Source organism: Ranitomeya imitator, chromosome 1, assembly GCF_032444005.1.
Source record: "Ranitomeya imitator isolate aRanImi1 chromosome 1, aRanImi1.pri, whole genome shotgun sequence".
NCBI classification, from domain to species: domain Eukaryota; kingdom Metazoa; phylum Chordata; class Amphibia; order Anura; family Dendrobatidae; genus Ranitomeya; species Ranitomeya imitator.
This window is the reverse complement of record NC_091282.1, coordinates 867,391,175-867,408,118: the sequence shown is the minus strand read 5'-3', so window position 1 is coordinate 867,408,118 and position 16,944 is coordinate 867,391,175. Positions and strand designations below refer to the sequence as shown.

General features: G+C 44.9%; 1 protein-coding gene across 1 annotated transcript in view; it reads right to left on the bottom strand.

Moving 5' to 3' along the window:
* Nucleotides 1-16,944, bottom strand: part of SH2D4A (SH2 domain containing 4A) — a 168,813-nt gene that overhangs the window by 60,804 nt on the left and 91,065 nt on the right. Inside the window, exon 4 of the mRNA XM_069742478.1 lies at nucleotides 5,109-5,274. Coding sequence (XP_069598579.1) covers nucleotides 5,109-5,274 — 166 coding nt within the window. The remainder of the gene's footprint in view (nucleotides 1-5,108; nucleotides 5,275-16,944) is intronic.

Below are 16,944 nucleotides of genomic sequence, written 5' to 3'. Positions count from 1 at the left end.
CTATTTTTTATTGATTCAAACTATTGCTGAACAAGGGGAAGTAAACAATTATGTCTTACAAAGCAGTTAAGCTTACCTTAGATTAAAAAAAATGTGCTAGCTGATTACTTGAGTTCTTTTTTTTCTAATATTGCAATGTATTGAAAGGTCAGAAATCAGTCATTGTCACAAACAGGGCCGGCGGCAGCACCCTGAGCAGGCGGGGGAGCCCATTTGCCATCAGGGATGCTGGCACACTAGTGGGCCCCCCCCTTGCTCCAGGCCCCGGCTCTTGCAATACTTACCTCTCCCGATTCCACCGCTCCGGCATCTTCCGCATTCTCTGACTGTGACGTTCAGGTCAGAGGGCGTGATGATGTCACGTCTGTGTGCCCTCTGCCTGAACAGTCACAGTGCAGAGAACCGGAAGATGGTGATGCTGAGGGGTCCGGAACAGAGTGGCGGCCAGCGAGGAGTATTTAATTTTTTTTTTAATGTTTGGAGCATCTTATGAGGCCAATAACATATGGAGCATCATATGGGGCCAATAACATATGGAGCATCATATGGGGCCAATAACATATGGAGCATCATATGGGGCCAATAACATATGGAGCATCATATGGGGCCAATAACATATGGAGCATCATATGGGGCCAATTACATATGGAGCATCATATGGGGCCAATAACATATGGAGCATCATATGGGGCCAATTACATATGGAGCATCATATGGGGCCAATTACATATGGAGCATCATATGGGGCCAATTACATATGGAGCATCATATGGGGCCAATTACATATGGAGCATCATATGGGGCCAATTACATATGGGGCATCCTATGGGGCCAATTACATATGGAGCAGTATATGGTGCCAATTACATATGGGGCATCCTATGGGGCCAATTACATATGGAGCATCATATGGGGCCAATAACATATGGAGCATCATATGGGGCCAATAACATATGGAGCATCATATCTGGCCAATAACATATGGAGCATCATAAGGGGCCAATTACATATGGAACATCATATGGGGCCAATAACATATGGAGCATCATATGGGGCCAATAACATATGGAGCATCATATGGGGCCAATTACATATGGAGCATCATATGGGGCCAATAACATATGGAGCATCATATGGGGCCAATTACATATGGAGCATCATATGGGGCCAATTACATATGGGGCATCCTATGGGGCCAATTACATATGGAGCATCATATGGGGCCAATTACATATGGGGCATCCTATGGGGCCAATTACATATGGAGCATCATATGGGGCCAATTACATATTGAGCAGTATATGGGGCCAATTACATATTGGGCATCCTATGGGGCCAATTACATATGGAGCATCATATGGGGCCAATAACATATGGAGCAGTATATGGGACCAATTATTTATAAAGCATCGGTTTATCATACAAAGCATCTACGCATGTATACACTAATTGGTCTGCTGTCCAAATGAATAAATAATTCATACTTATAGAGAGTTGTCCTTGAAAGGGTTGAACCATAACAGCAAGTTATCACCTATCCACATTACTATATAAACAAGTTATTACCTATCCCCGTGAGATGGCTGAGTGCTGCTCGACTTTTTTTGTGTAATGTATTCAGTGAACTCCCTCTGAGCATATTGGCTATGGGAAGCCAGAATATTATGGCCACAGTTCATCAAAGCGATTACGCTTGAGTTCTGGCATAAATAACTTTGAAAAGCCACAAAACTTTTGAATAACACGGAGTTGCCCAAAAATGTTGTGAATTGGGTTTTTCAATCTCCCAGCTCCGCCAAAATGGGTGGAGCTGGTACTGGACGGTGACAGGATGTGGGTGTGATGCCACAGCTCATCTAAGTCGTGATCAGCTGTTAAATTCCTAACACCAGAAATTTTACTGTAGTCCCTCACTGGAGTAAGATTTGTGGCGAGCTGCATGGAGGGGCATGCCACTTTTCAGACTATCTTTATTCATCAAGAGACGTGCACATCTTAATGAATCAGAAGCATATGACTCCAACATGCCCCCTTTATCATGACCTGTGTTGTTCACCCCAGACTTGATAAATCATGACCAAGTTTGGAAAAAAGAGCTATGACACTTTTTCTTGCGTCACAATGTAAATTAGTATTCTTATTCCCTTCTGTAAACTGTGAACGTCATAATGCCTGGTGGCCTGCTGAACTTGGCTCCAGAGAGTGAAGCCTAAAATCAACGGCACAGCAATCACGGAAGTTCAGTGTTTACCCAGCTGTAAGTGTCGTGCGTCCCTGAAATTCACAATTGGGGATTTCCAGTAAGGTGAGGACATTTTACGGTTTACAACTTACTTGCTAATTCTCATATTCTTATTACACAGATAGATCACACAGCATAATAGTTAAATAATAACATTTCAGAACCGACAAAACCATTTCTAAGTCAGGAAAGTTAGCTTCTCCATTCACCGTGAAAAAAGGGAAAAAAAGGATCAGAAAATATACATTCCAGAATTGTATTCTTGTGGAAAGATGCTTCAATTTATTTTCAGCAGTTTCTGAGTTTAGCAACAACCTGCATTATACTTTTATCACTATGCCATTTATAGACTGTATGACCCAATGTCCATTACTTGTGTTATAAAGTTACCCAAGAAGACAATTCTGGGTCCAACTGTATATCTTCATGAATAGTGTTGAGCATTCCGATACCGCAAGTATCGGGTATCGGCCGATATTTGCGGTATCGGAATTCCGATACCGAGATCCGATATTTTTGTGATATCGGGTATCGGTATCGAATCAATAGGGATGTGTAAAATAAAGAATTAAAATAAAAAATATTGATATGCTCACCTCTCCGGCGGCCCCTGGACTTCACGCTGCTATCCGGGAGGCTTCTTTGTTTAAAAAGCGCGCCTTTCGGACCTGTGAATGACGTCCCGGCTTCTGATTGGTCGCGTGCCGCCCATGTGACCGGCACACGACCAATCAGAGGCCGCGACGTCATTCGCAGGTCCTCAATTCCTAGAATTAGCAGTTTTGTGAATGAGAATGACGTCGCGGCTTCTGATTGGCCGCGTGCCGGTCACATGGGCGGCACGCGGCCAATCAGAAGCCGCGACGTCATTCTCATTCACAAAACTGCTAATTCTAGGAATTGAGGACCTGCGAATGACGTCGCGGCCTCTGATTGGTCGCGTGCCGGTCACATGGGCGGCACGCGACCAATCAGAAGCCGGGACGTCATTCACAGGTCCGAAAGGCGCGCTTTTTAAACAAAGAAGCCTCCCGGATAGCAGCGTGAAGTCCAGGGGCCCCCGGAGAGGTGAGCATATCAATATTTTTTATTTTAATTCTTTATTTTACACATCCCTATGGATCCCAGGGCCTGAAGGAGAGTTTCCTCTCCTTCAGACCCTGGGAACCATGAGAATACCTTCCGATACTTGATGTCCCATTGACTTGTATTGGTATCGGATATCGGTATCGGCGATATCCGATATTTTTCGGGTATCGGCCGATACTATCCGATACCGATACTTTCAAGTATCGGACGGTATCGCTCAACACTATTCATGAACGATTTGGAATTTTAGAAAAATTGTGGTTTAGAAAAATATTAGCATAAAAACTGAAACTTGACATAACTTCAGAGAAATCCACATTGATTATTACAATACTAAACTAAATAATATTTAAACTCTATTAAAGGGAACTTGTCACCAGTTTTTTTGCCTATCAACTAAAAATATCATCTAACATAGTGTGAGCTGTACATTCTCCAACTACTTGTGAAACCCCCCGACTTCCCATGAATCCCCCATAAGAACCTTTTATATTGCTCCCGCGCTGTATGGAAATATCCTCGGTCCGGTCCGATGGATGTTGGTTCTGGCCCCTCTCCCCACCCCAAATCGGCGTGCTGTACGCATTCCATTTTGTGAATAGCGTTGTTCACGTACAGGTCCCGTGCGTGCACCTTCAAATTGCCTTCTGTGCGTGCACAGTATGCTTTGCCCAACTGTGGCAAAGCCGAAAAGCATTAGTGCACATGCTCCGGAAGTACTATGTCCCTGAAGTCTTTTGCTGTGTTCCGGGACATAGTTTACCGGTGCATGCGTACTAATGCTTTTCTGCTTTGCTCGCAGTTGGGCAAAGCATACTGCGCACACGCAGAAGGCAATTTGAAGGCGCACGCACGGGACCTGTACGCGAACAACGCTATTCACAGAACGGAATGCGTACAGCACGCCGATTTGGGGTGGGGAGAGGGGCCAGAATCAACGCTCATCGGACCGGACCGAGGATATTTCCATAAAGAGGGGGAGCAATATAAAAAGGTTCTTATTTGTGATTCATGGGGAGTCAGGGGGTTTCACAAGAAGTTGGGGAATGTACAGCTCACACTCTATTAGATGATATTTTTAGTTGATAGGCAAAAAAACTGGTGACAGGTTCCCTTTAAATATCTTTATGAGACCTAGTGTTGGCCATAGATATAGGACAGCTGGATTGGCATACTTGCATTTCATGTGCCATAGAGACTCGAAGACATAAAGTATTAAAGCTTGACTTTCATTTTAGTGACATGTCAAAAGTGTTGATAGCTAGTGGTCTGCATGCTGAGTACACTAAAGTGCTCCTTTTCTTAATGAAATGATGGCACTGAGTAATGCCAGCTAGGGCTTTATGCATTTAGTTAAGACTCCAAGGTTTTACCTGACCTTATTGCCCATTGTTGCAAAAAATTAGGAATAGGTCACACAAGTACAAGAGGACTAGAAGAACCAGGATAATTAAACAAATAAGCATATATGAAGCCTTAATTAAGGAAATAATGACACTTTTTGCAAGACAAATATATAGATCTGTCCATCTCCAATTATCATTTCTTGCATCTGAGACGTGCACTGTTATGCTTTGTACTGAATATGTGATAGATTCTAAATACTACATGTTGCCCAAATTGTCAAACGTTGCATAACAGAATGAGAGCTAGACTTTGTATATAATCACAACTTTTCAGTAAAACCAAATAGTATGACCATAAAACCTTCAGCAGGATTGTACTGAGGGTCACATCAGGTTCATCGCAGCCAGGGTAATACATATTTGCTATATACCTGATTTTCTTCATTTATTATCTTTTGGTCAGTCGTTGTGGCTTCTTCTTTGGTAGATTTTTTGTTTTCAACATTTTGCTTCCATGTCTCCACTGTTTCACTTTGTGACTGTGTCTGTAGTGTCAAGGCTTCTGACAGTTTGGATAACTCTTCCTCTTCATCTTTCCTGTGGGATAGAAAGTTATATATAAGCACTAATGCACTACAAAAGTTGTTATCAGCAACAACATGACTAAAAAATATCTAGGTTAAAGGGGTTATCCAGGACTGTATTTTTTTTTTACTATGGGTCTAAACACTAACAGAGAAGGTAGTTGCTAACTTCCTGCTTGTTGTGCCCAGTGCCAATCGGTTCCGGCACAGAGCAGTCACAAAACCGCTCCTGCCGGCGAGTTGGTGGCTTTTGCTGACATCACGTCGACAACAGCTTCTCTTCCGCTCCGCTCTGTGGATGGGGCATGACTGGCGACGTCATGCTGATTGACAGTCAGCTTCATACTGCCTATCTGCGGAGAGGTGGCTGTCAATCAGCATGACGTCAGCAGTCACACCACACTGACAAAGCAGGAAGAAGAGCTGCTCTTTTGATGTGGAACAGCTGAATCTCCAGCAGGCACGGTCAGTGACCACTCTGAGCCAGCGCCAGGTAAAGCAGGCAGATACTTGTCTCTGTTAGCAACTATCTGCTTGTTAGTTTTTAGCTTCCGTAGTAAACAAAACATTTTTTCCTGGACAACCTCTTTGACTGTAAACGTTCACACTGATAATGCTAGGTTTAATCTAAGAATTGTTTAATTTTTAGAATTCATCATAAAACTTTAGCTTTTGCAATACAATTCAGTTTTTCAATATACCATGCACCTGAATATATACAGTGGTCCCATTCATCAAAGCAAATTCTGCTGTCAATTGCTTTGTAAAGTCGCAAAATGTTTGCGCAACTCTGAGACTTTTGGTGTTTTCACAACAGTTTCTGCCAGCTCTACCCATCTCTGCCAAAGTGAGTAGAGCTTGGGCAGGATGGGAGTGTGTTGGGGGCATAACGCCAAAGCTCGAACTCTGGCGCTTCTCACGTCAGAATCTTAATCCAGTAAGATTAGTGGCAAGACACACTGAGATGCATAAAACTTGTCACACACAGACCTGATTAATTGAGAGGCTTGCACCTCATACTGAATCAATTGCCTCTGACTCCAACACATCCCCTCATCAAGACTGGCATAAAATCACTGGTCTGGTGAATCGAGGGCAGGATCTTTATATTTATGCTGTCAGGCTGTTTTGGCCCTATATTTAAGCAGATACTTCTATTGCAAGGGAATATCGAATGATAATACATACAATATGCCTACACATACATATATAAATACATCTATGTGCATGTCCACACATATGGAAATTAAGTGCACAGTAAGGGTATATTTCCACGTGGCATATTCCGAGCGCTTTGGACGCAGCGGACACCCGCCTCATGGCATATTCCGGGCGCTTTGGATGAAGCGGACATCTGCCCCATCCAAAGCGCTGCCGGCTTTAGTACACACGGTGATTCTGCATGTATTCATTGAACACATGCGGAATCACTGCATCCTATACACAGAACTGTGCTATTTATCTGAGTGTCTCTGCAAGATAAATAGACATGCTGTGGTCTATAAAGATGCGCCGCATGTGCGTATAAGCAGGTCTGCCACCAGTGGATTTTATAAATCCCCTCCACTATGCTGTAACATCTGGACGCTGCGGATTGGATGATGCAGCTGGACGCAGCGTCCAATCCGCAGCAAATATGCCACATGGACACATACCCTCAAAGAAACTCAAACATGCATACACACATACATAAAAATACATCTATATATAAAATTGAATAAACATTTACATATAGTACATAAACTAAGACACATGTACACAAATATACACCTTATCATATACAATTTTATATGCAATTTTATAATTTTAATGCAAACATCCACATAACCATCTACATACAGATGAACACACACAATACACAAAGTTAAGTCTTTGACCCTAGAAGGGTTTTAACCTAATTCTTCAACGTTTTAAGGCCCTGATATATGATAAATTGCTGTCGGCCAAACAATTTCAACAGCAGATCCTTTTGATCGGCTCCTTGCTGAACAAAAGGATAAAATTGAAATTTCAATGGATGGACCATTTTCCTCCTACCATTATCTATCAGGGTCAGTTGGGAGGCCCCTATACATGACAAATAGCAGATCCTGCCTAAATCGGCAAATTTGGATGACTTATATGTAATGTGTATGGGGACATTACACTCAGCTTGTACTCTACATGTAGGGATTTGTGAGGACTACACTGTAACAGAATATCAGCTATATTAAAATAGATTTTTGTAAATGACAATACTATTATTATTATTATTTATTTATATAGCACCATTAATTCCATGGTGCTGTACATGTGAAAAGGGGTTACATACAGGGTTATAGATATCGTTAACATTAAACAAATTTACAGTGACATACTGGTACAGAGGGGAGAGGACCCTGTCCTTGCGGACTTACATTCTTCAGGATAGTGGGGAAGAGACAGGAGGTTGGTGTGCTGCAGCACTGGTGGTGAGACGGCAGCTCGGGTGGTCATGGCAGCAGCTAGGGTGGTCGGTGACGTGGTGGCAGCTTGGGTGGTCAGGGACATGACGGCAGCTCGGGTGGTCAGTGACGTAGCGGCAGCTCGGGTGGTCAGTGACGTGGCGGCAGCTCGGGCGGTTGGTGAGGCGGCAGAATGGTTATTGCAGGCTGTAGTCTTTCCGGAAGAGATGGGTTTTCAGGTTCCATCTGAAGGATCCGAGGGTGGTGGATAATCGGACGTGTTGAGGCGTGGAATTCCAGAGGATGGGGGATATTCGGGAGAAATCTTGGAGGCGGTTGTGTGAGGAACGAATAAGTGTGGACGAGAGAAGGAGGTTTTGGGAGGATCAAAGATTACATGAGGGAAGATAGTGGGAGATTAGTTCAGAGATATAGGGAGGGGACAGGTTGTGGATGGCTTTGTAGATCAGAGTTAGTAGTCTGAACTGGATTTGTTGGGGAATTGGGAGCCAGTGGAGGGATTTGCAGAGGGGTGAGGCAGGGGAGTAGCGAGGAGAGAGGTGGATTAGCCAAGCAGCAGAGTTGAGGACAGACTGGAGTGGTGCAAGGGAGTTAGCGGGGAGGCCACAGAGGAGGGTGTTGCAGTAATCGAGGCGGGAGATGATGAGGGCATGCACAAGAGTTTTAGTAGATTTTGGGCTGAGGAACGGACGGATTCTGGCAATATTTTTGAGTTGGAGGTGACAGGAGGTGGCAAGGGTTTGGACGTGCGGTTTGAAGGACAGGGCAGAATCGAGAGTTACCCCGAGGCGGCGGATTTCAGGTGTGGGAGAGAGTGTGATGTCGTTTACTATAATAGATAGTTCAGCTGGGGGGAAACGCGAGATGGGGGAAAGATGATGAGTTCGGTTTTGTCTACATTGAGTTTTAGGAAGCGAGAGTTGAAGAAGGAGGATATTGTTGTGAATTCTGTGGCTGAATTCACTTCTGTGGTCACAAGTGGTATTGCAGTCTCTGGGCTTCCTCCCTCAGGTGTTTTGGTGAGCTCGTTGGCTGCCTTGCTATTTAGCTCCACCTGAGTCTGTCTTCCTTGCTCCTTGTCAATGTTCCAGTGTTGGATCTGAGCTACTGCATCTTTCCTTGGGCCTGCTGCTCTGCTAGATAAGTGCTTCTAGTTTGTTTTCTGTTTTTTCTGTCCAGCTTGCTATTAACTTTTGCTGGAAGCTCTGAGAAGCAAAGGGGTGCACCGCCGTGCTGTTAGTTCGGCACGGTGGGTCTTTTTGCCCCTTTGCGTGGTTTTCGTTTTAGGGTTTTTTGTAGACTGCATAGTTCTCTTTGCTATCCTCGCTCTGTCTAGAATATCGGGCCTCACTTTGCTGAATCTATTTCATTCCTACGTTTGTCTTTTCATCTTGCTAACAGTCATTATATGTGGGGGGCTGCCTATTCCTTTGGGGTATTTCTCTGAGGTAAGTCAGGCTTGTATTTCTATCTTCAGGCTAGTCAGCTCCTCAGGCAGTGCCGAGTTGCATAGGTAGTTATAGGCGCAATCCACTGCTGCTTATAGTTGTGTGAGGATAGATCAGGTACTGCAGTCTACAGAGATTCCACGTCTCAGAGCTCGTCCTATTGTTTTTGGTTATTGCCAGATCTCTGTATGTGCGCTGATTATTGCACGCTGTGTTGCCTGATTGCCAGCCATAACAGTACTAGGAGCCACCCAATGATTCCCAATAGAGGGAAAAAAGAAATCCTGACATCATTTTTTTTTCTTAGCTCTGTCTTCAGTCTTTTTTTTCCCCTAGACATTAGAGTGCTTCAGGACACAGCTGTGGACATGGATATTCAGGCTCTGTGCTCCTCAATGGATAATCTCGTTATAAATGTACAAAAGATTCAAGATACTATTGATCAGAAATCGATGCTAGAACCAAGAATTCCGATTCCTGATTTGTTTTTTGGTGACAGAACTAAGTTCCTGAGCTTCAGAAATAATTGTAAGCTATTTTTGGCCTTGAAACCTCATTCTTCTGGTAATCCTATTCAACAGGTTTTGATTATTATTTCTTTTTTGCGCGGCGACCCACAGGACTGGGCGTTTTCTCTTGCACCAGGAGATTCTGCATTGAGTAATGTTGATGCATTTTTCCAGGCGCTGGGATTGCTTTACGATGAGCCTAATTCAGTGGATCAGGCTGAGAAAAATCTGCTGGCTTTATGCCAGGGTCAGGATGATGTAGAAGTATATTGTCAGAAATTTAGGAAGTGGTCAGTACTCACTCTGTGGAATGAATCTGCACTAGCGGCTTTGTTCAGAAAGGGTCTCTCTGAAGCTCTTAAGGATGTAATGGTGGGATTTCCTATGCCTGCTGGTTTGAATGAGTCTATGTCCTTGGCCATTCAGATCGGTCGTCGCTTGCGCGAGCGTAAATCTGTGCACCATCTGGCGGTATTGTCTGAGAGTAAACCTGAGCCTATGCAGTGCGACAGGACTATGACTAAAGTAGAACGGCAAGAACACAGACGTCTGAACAGACTGTGTTTCTATTGTGGTGATTCTACTCATGCTATTTCTAATTGTCCTAAACGCACTAGGCGGTTCGATAGCTCTGCCGTTATTGGTACTGTACAGTCAAAATTCCTTTTGTCCATTACCTTAATGTGCTCTTTGTCATCGTATTCTGTCATGGCGTTTGTGGATTCAGGCGCAGCCCTGAATCTGATGGATTTGGATTATGCTAAACGTTGTGGATTTTTCTTGGAGCCTTTGCGGTGTCCTATTCCGTTGAGAGGAATTGATGCTACACCTTTGGCCAAGAATAAGCCTCAGTACTGGGCCCAGCTGACCATGTGCATGGCTCCTGCACATCAGGAAGTTATTCGCTTTCTGGTACTGCATAATTTGCATGATGTGGTCGTGTTGGGGTTGCCATGGCTACAAACCCATAATCCAGTATTGGATTGGAACTCTATGTCGGTAACCAGCTGGGGTTGTCAGGGAGTACATGGTGATGTTCCATTTTTGTCTATTTCGTCATCCATTCCTTCTGACATCCCAGAGTTCTTGTCGGACTTTCAGGATGTATTTGAAGAGTCCAAGTCTGATGCCCTACCTCCGCATAGGAATTGTGATTGTGCTATCGATTTGATTCCTGGTAGTAAATTCCCTAAGGGTCGTTTATTTAATTTGTCCGTACCTGAACACACCGCTATGCGCAGTTATGTGAAGGAGTCCCTGGAGAAGGGACATATTCGCCCATCGTCGTCACCATTGGGAGCAGGGTTCTTTTTTGTAGCCAAGAAGGATGGTTCGCTAAGACCGTGTATTGATTACCGCCTTCTTAATAAGATCACTGTTAAGTTTCAGTATCCCTTGCCATTGATTTCTGACTTGTTTGCTCGGATTAAGGGGGCTAGTTGGTTTACTAAGATTGATCTTCGTGGTGCGTATAATCTGGTGAGAATCAGGCAGGGAGTTGGTTGCTAGATCCTTCTGGTGGCCGTCTCTGTCGCGGGATGTGCGTGCTTTTGTGCAGTCCTGTGGAATTTGTGCTAGGGCTAAGCCCTGCTGTTCACGTGCCAGTGGGTTGCTTTTGCCCTTGCCGGTCCCGAAGAGGCCTTGGACACATATTTCGATGGATTTCATTTCTGACCTTCCCGTTTCTCAAAAGATGTCGGTCATTTGGGTGGTCTGTGATCGCTTTTCTAAAATGGTCCATCTGGTGCCCTTGGTTAAATTGCCTTCCTCCTCTGATTTGGTGCCTTTGTTCTTCCAGCATGTGGTTCGTTTACATGGCATTCCTGAGAATATTGTTTCTGACAGAGGTTCCCAGTTTGTCTCGAGGTTCTGGCGAGCCTTTTGTGGTAGGATGGGCATTGACCTATCTTTCTCCTCGGCCTTCCATCCTCAGACTAATGGCCAGACCGAACGAACCAATCAGACCTTGGAAACATATCTGAGATGTTTTGTTTCCGCTGACCAGGATGATTGGGTGTCATTTTTGCCGTTGGCTGAGTTCGCCCTTAATAATCGGGCCAGCTCGGCTACCTTGGTCTCTCCATTTTTCTGCAATTCTGGGTTCCATCCTCGTTTCTCTTCAGGACAGGTTGAGTCTTCGGACTGTCCTGGTGTGGATTCTGTGGTGGACAGGTTGCAGCAGATCTGGACTCAGGTAGTGGACAATTTGACCTTGTCCCAGGAGAAGGCTCAGCTTTTCGCTAATCGCAGACGCCGTGTGGGACCCCGACTTCGTGTTGGGGATCTGGTTTGGTTATCTTCTCGTCATATTCCTATGAAGGTTTCCTCTCCTAAATTTAAACCTCGTTTTATTGGTCCGTATAGGATTTCTGAGATTCTCAATCCGGTGTCTTTTCGTCTGACCCTCCCAGACTCCTTTTCCATACATAATGTATTCCATAGGTCGTTGTTGAGGAGATACGTGGCACCTATGGTTCCATCTGTGGAGCCTCCTGCCCCTGTTTTGGTGGAGGGGGAATTGGAGTATATTGTGGAGAAGATTTTGGATTCTCGTGTCTCTAGACGGAAACTCCAGTATCTGGTCAAATGGAAGGGTTATGCTCAAGAAGATAATTCCTGGGTTTTTGCCTCTGATGTCCATGCCCCAGATCTTGTTCGTGCCTTTCATGTGGCTCATCCTGGTCGGCCTGGGGGTTCTGGTGAGGGTTCGGTGACCCCTCCTCAAGGGGGGGGTACTGTTGTGAATTCTGTGGCTGAATTCACTTCTGTGGTCACAAGTGGTATTGCAGTCTCTGGGCTTCCTCCCTCAGGTGTTTTGGTGAGCTCGTTGGCTGCCTTGCTATTTAGCTCCACCTGAGTCTGTCTTCCTTGCTCCTTGTCAATGTTCCAGTGTTGGATCTGAGCTACTGCATCTTTCCTTGGGCCTGCTGCTCTGCTAGATAAGTGCTTCTAGTTTGTTTTCTGTTTTTTCTGTCCAGCTTGCTATTAACTTTTGCTGGAAGCTCTGAGAAGCAAAGGGGTGCACCGCCGTGCTGTTAGTTCGGCACGGTGGGTCTTTTTGCCCCTTTGCGTGGTTTTCGTTTTAGGGTTTTTTGTAGACTGCATAGTTCTCTTTGCTATCCTCGCTCTGTCTAGAATATCGGGCCTCACTTTGCTGAATCTATTTCATTCCTACGTTTGTCTTTTCATCTTGCTAACAGTCATTATATGTGGGGGGCTGCCTATTCCTTTGGGGTATTTCTCTGAGGTAAGTCAGGCTTGTATTTCTATCTTCAGGCTAGTCAGCTCCTCAGGCAGTGCCGAGTTGCATAGGTAGTTATAGGCGCAATCCACTGCTGCTTATAGTTGTGTGAGGATAGATCAGGTACTGCAGTCTACAGAGATTCCACGTCTCAGAGCTCGTCCTATTGTTTTTGGTTATTGCCAGATCTCTGTATGTGCGCTGATTATTGCACGCTGTGTTGCCTGATTGCCAGCCATAACAGGATATGTCTGACAGACACTCCGGGATTCTGGACAGAAGAGAGGCAACATCTGAGCCAGAGAGGTAGATCTGAGTGTCATCCGCGTATAGGTGGTACTGGAAGCCATGGGACTTTATGAGTTGTCCTAGGCCAAGGGTATAGGTGGAAAAAAGTAGAGGCCCTAGGACAGAGCCTTGAGGGACTCCAACAAAGAGGGGGCGGGGTGAGGAGGTAGTGTGTGAGTGGGAAACGCTCAATGTGCGGTCGGAAAGGTATGAGGCAATCCAGGACAGGGCAAGGCCTTTAATGCCGAAGGAAGATATAATCTGTAGCAGTAGAAGGTGGTCGACTGTGTCGAAAGCAGAGGACAGATTGAGAAGGAGGAGGATGGAGAACTGTCTGTTAGCTTTGGCTGTGAATAAGTCATTAGTAATTTTGGTCAGAGCAGTTTCGGTGGAGTGGTGGGGCGGAAGCCAGATTGGAGATTGTCAAGGAGAGAGTTAGATGAGAGGTGGGAGGAAAGTTGACCATGGACATGCTGCTCAAGGAGTTTGGAAGCAAACCGGAGCAGTGATATGGGGCAACAGCTGGTCATAGCGGTTGGGTCAAGGTTAGCTTTTTTGAGGATGGGTGTGATGCTGGCATGTTTAAAGGCAGAGAGGAAAGAACCTGAAGATAGCGTTAGGTTGAAGAGTTGGGTTAGGGCTGGAATGAGCGTGTTAGTGAGGTTGGGGAGCAAGTGGGAAGGGATGGGGTCAAGTGCACAGGTGGTGAGGTGTGATTTGGAAAGGAGGCGAGTAAGTTCTTCAGTGATGTTGGAGAGGGACGTTATTGGGGAAGGGCAGGTTTATGGAGTGGTTGGGGTGGTGGAAAAGTAAAGGTTTGCCTTGTTTGGTCGATCTTGTTTTTGAAGTAGGTGGCAAAGTCCTCAGAAGAGATTAGGGGAGTTGGAGGTGGCAGTGGTGGACGGAGGAGAGAGTTAAATGTGCTGAACAGTTGTTTTGGGTTGTAGGATAGTGAAGATACAAGGTTAGTGAAATAGGTCTGTTTAGCAGAAGTGACGGCTAGTTTGTAGGCAAGTGTAGCTTGTTTGAAAGTGGTGAAGTTGTCTGGCAGGCGTGTTTTTTTCCAACGCCGCCCAGCGACCCTGGATGCTTGTCGGAGTTTCTTGGTGAGATTGTTATGCCAGGGTTGCCTATTAATTTGTCGCACTTTGCAATGCATGAGAGGGGCGACTGAGTCTATGGCTAATGTGAGGGTGGAGTTATAGAAAGCGGTGGCGCTATCCGTGTCGTGGAGTGCAGATATGGAGGACAGGGGTAAAAGAGAGTCTGAGAGTCTGTAAATGTCTAGGTGTGCAAGGTTTCTGTGAGGATGTGGTACTGGCTGGACGTGGGGGGCAGGTGAGGAGGACAAGGAAGAGAAGGTGAGTAGATGGTGGTCAGATAAGGGGAAGAGAGAGGTTGTGAGATTAGATAAGGACCAGAGGCGGGTGAAGATGAGGTCTAGCGTATGTCCATCTGTGTGGGTGGCTGTGGAGGACCACTGAGTAAGTCCAAAGGATGAGGTAAGGGCCAGGAGCTTTGAGGCTGCTGGTTGGCGGGTGTCAGTAGGGATATTAAGGTTACCAATTATGATGGTGGGGATGTCAGCAGAGAGAAAGTGAAGAAGCCAGGTGGAAAATTGGTCAATGAAGGCAGTGGCTGAGCCCGGTGGTCGGTATATGACAGCCATTTGGAGATTAGAGGGAGAGTAGATACAGACAGAGTGAACCTCGAAAGAAGGGAGGTTAAGGGAGGGTGGGGGTTGGATAGGAAGTAGCAATTTTTAGAAAAAAGGAAACCCACTCCTCCGCCATGTCTGTTGCCAGAGCGAGGAGTGTGGGTAAAGTGGAGGCCACCGTAACTCAGTGCAGCAGGGGAGGCCATGTCAGGGGGCATCAGCCAGGTCTCAGTGAGGGCCAGGAAGGAAAGGTTGCGGGAAGTAAAGAGATCGTGGATCACGTGGAGCTTGTTGCAGACAGAGCGGGCATTCCAAAGTGCCCCAGAGAGAGGAAGCAAGGGGGTGGGAGTCAGCTGCACAGGTTTTAAGTGAGAGGGATTGCGATAGTTTCTCATAGTGTGAGAAGGATAGGGGTGAGGATTAGTGGAGTGAAAATAGTGAGTGCAAATGTGAGTATGGTTAAATAGCAGGGGAAGAAAGGAGATGCAAGTAAAATTAGGATACAGTGATTAGTCTTACCGTCTGGCCGATTTCTGGACTATTTCTGGCATATTTCTGATTTCTCTTAATACTAGTGAGAACTAAAGCTTAAAGCGATTATCTCTAAGCTCCAGCAAGAAACCCCCCACAGTTTATATGAAAGAGTAAGCTTCCGAACTTGGAAGTAATTTTCTGCTCTGGAAGAAGTTACTTAATGTCTTATGTTCCCATACACACCTTAGTTTTGTATCCAGAAAATAGCCGTGATTTCATAGTATTACTTCAGAATTGCACTTACGGTAAGTGGTGACGCAATCGTATGCTACATTCATTTTCTGGCTGCATTAAACAGTATAAAAAATGCAATGTAATAATAAGCAGCGAGCACTAGCCTAAATGTATTTTCCTTTGTTCCACTATTTAGACGGTACGTCTTACTGTAGTGTTTGCTTGGTAAATATTATTCAATGTTTACTTTGATATAAAAACTTTTGCAAACTTAAGAAGACTATTGGTGCCTCTCAACCTTTGGTCGGGAAATGATAAAGCACAGCGGTCACAGTAAGTAGTGAGTCACAGAACTACAACGATTTCTAGTCACTCTTCAACCAATCATTGATTGAACATAAAGGACCTAGCCTTATTTAACCCCTTCAGTCTGTGCAGTTGTACAGACACAGGTAGGCGCACCTGGAGAAGTTTATCCTGTACTGTTTATAATGGTAAAACAGTTTCTTTCAAATAATTGATTCTGATTACCTGTATGCCCATATTAATAAATTGGATAGCTCAAATATGGTGACAGATTCCCCTTAAGGTCTAGGACTAATCTATTTCTGCATGTCTGTTTGCATGTGTATATTTGTCTGTACACATATTCATGTACTGTATGTTTGCATGTAACATAGTAACATAGTAACATAGTTAGTAAGGCCGAAAAAAGACATTTGTCCATCCAGTTCAGCCTATATTCCATCATAATAAATACCCAGATCTACGTCCTTCTACAGAACCTAATAATTGTATGATACAATATTGTTCTGCTCCAGGAAGACATCCAGGCCTCTCTTGAACCCCTCGACTGAGTTCGCCATCACCACCTCCTCAGGCAAGCAATTCCAGATTCTCACTGCCCTAACAGTAAAGAATCCTCTTCTATGTTGGTGGAAAAACCTTCTCTCCTCCAGACGCAAAGAATGCCCCCTTGTGCCCGTCACCTTCCTTGGTATAAACAGATCCTCAGCGAGATATTTGTATTGTCCCCTTATATACTTATACATGGTTATTAGATCGCCCCTCAGTCGTCTTTTTTCTAGACTAAATAATCCTAATTTCGCTAATCTATCTGGGTATTGTAGTTCTCCCATCCCCTTTATTAATTTTGTTGCCCTCCTTTGTACTCTCTCTAGTTCCATTATATCCTTCCTGAGCACCGGTGCCCAAAACTGGACACAGTACTCCATGTGCGGTCTAACTAGGGATTTGTACAGAGGCAGTATAATGCTCTCATCATGTGTATCCAGACCTCTTTTAATGCACCCCATGATCCTGTTTGCCTTGGCAGCTGCTGCCTGGCACTGGCTGCTCCAGGTAAGTTTATCATTAACTAGGATCCC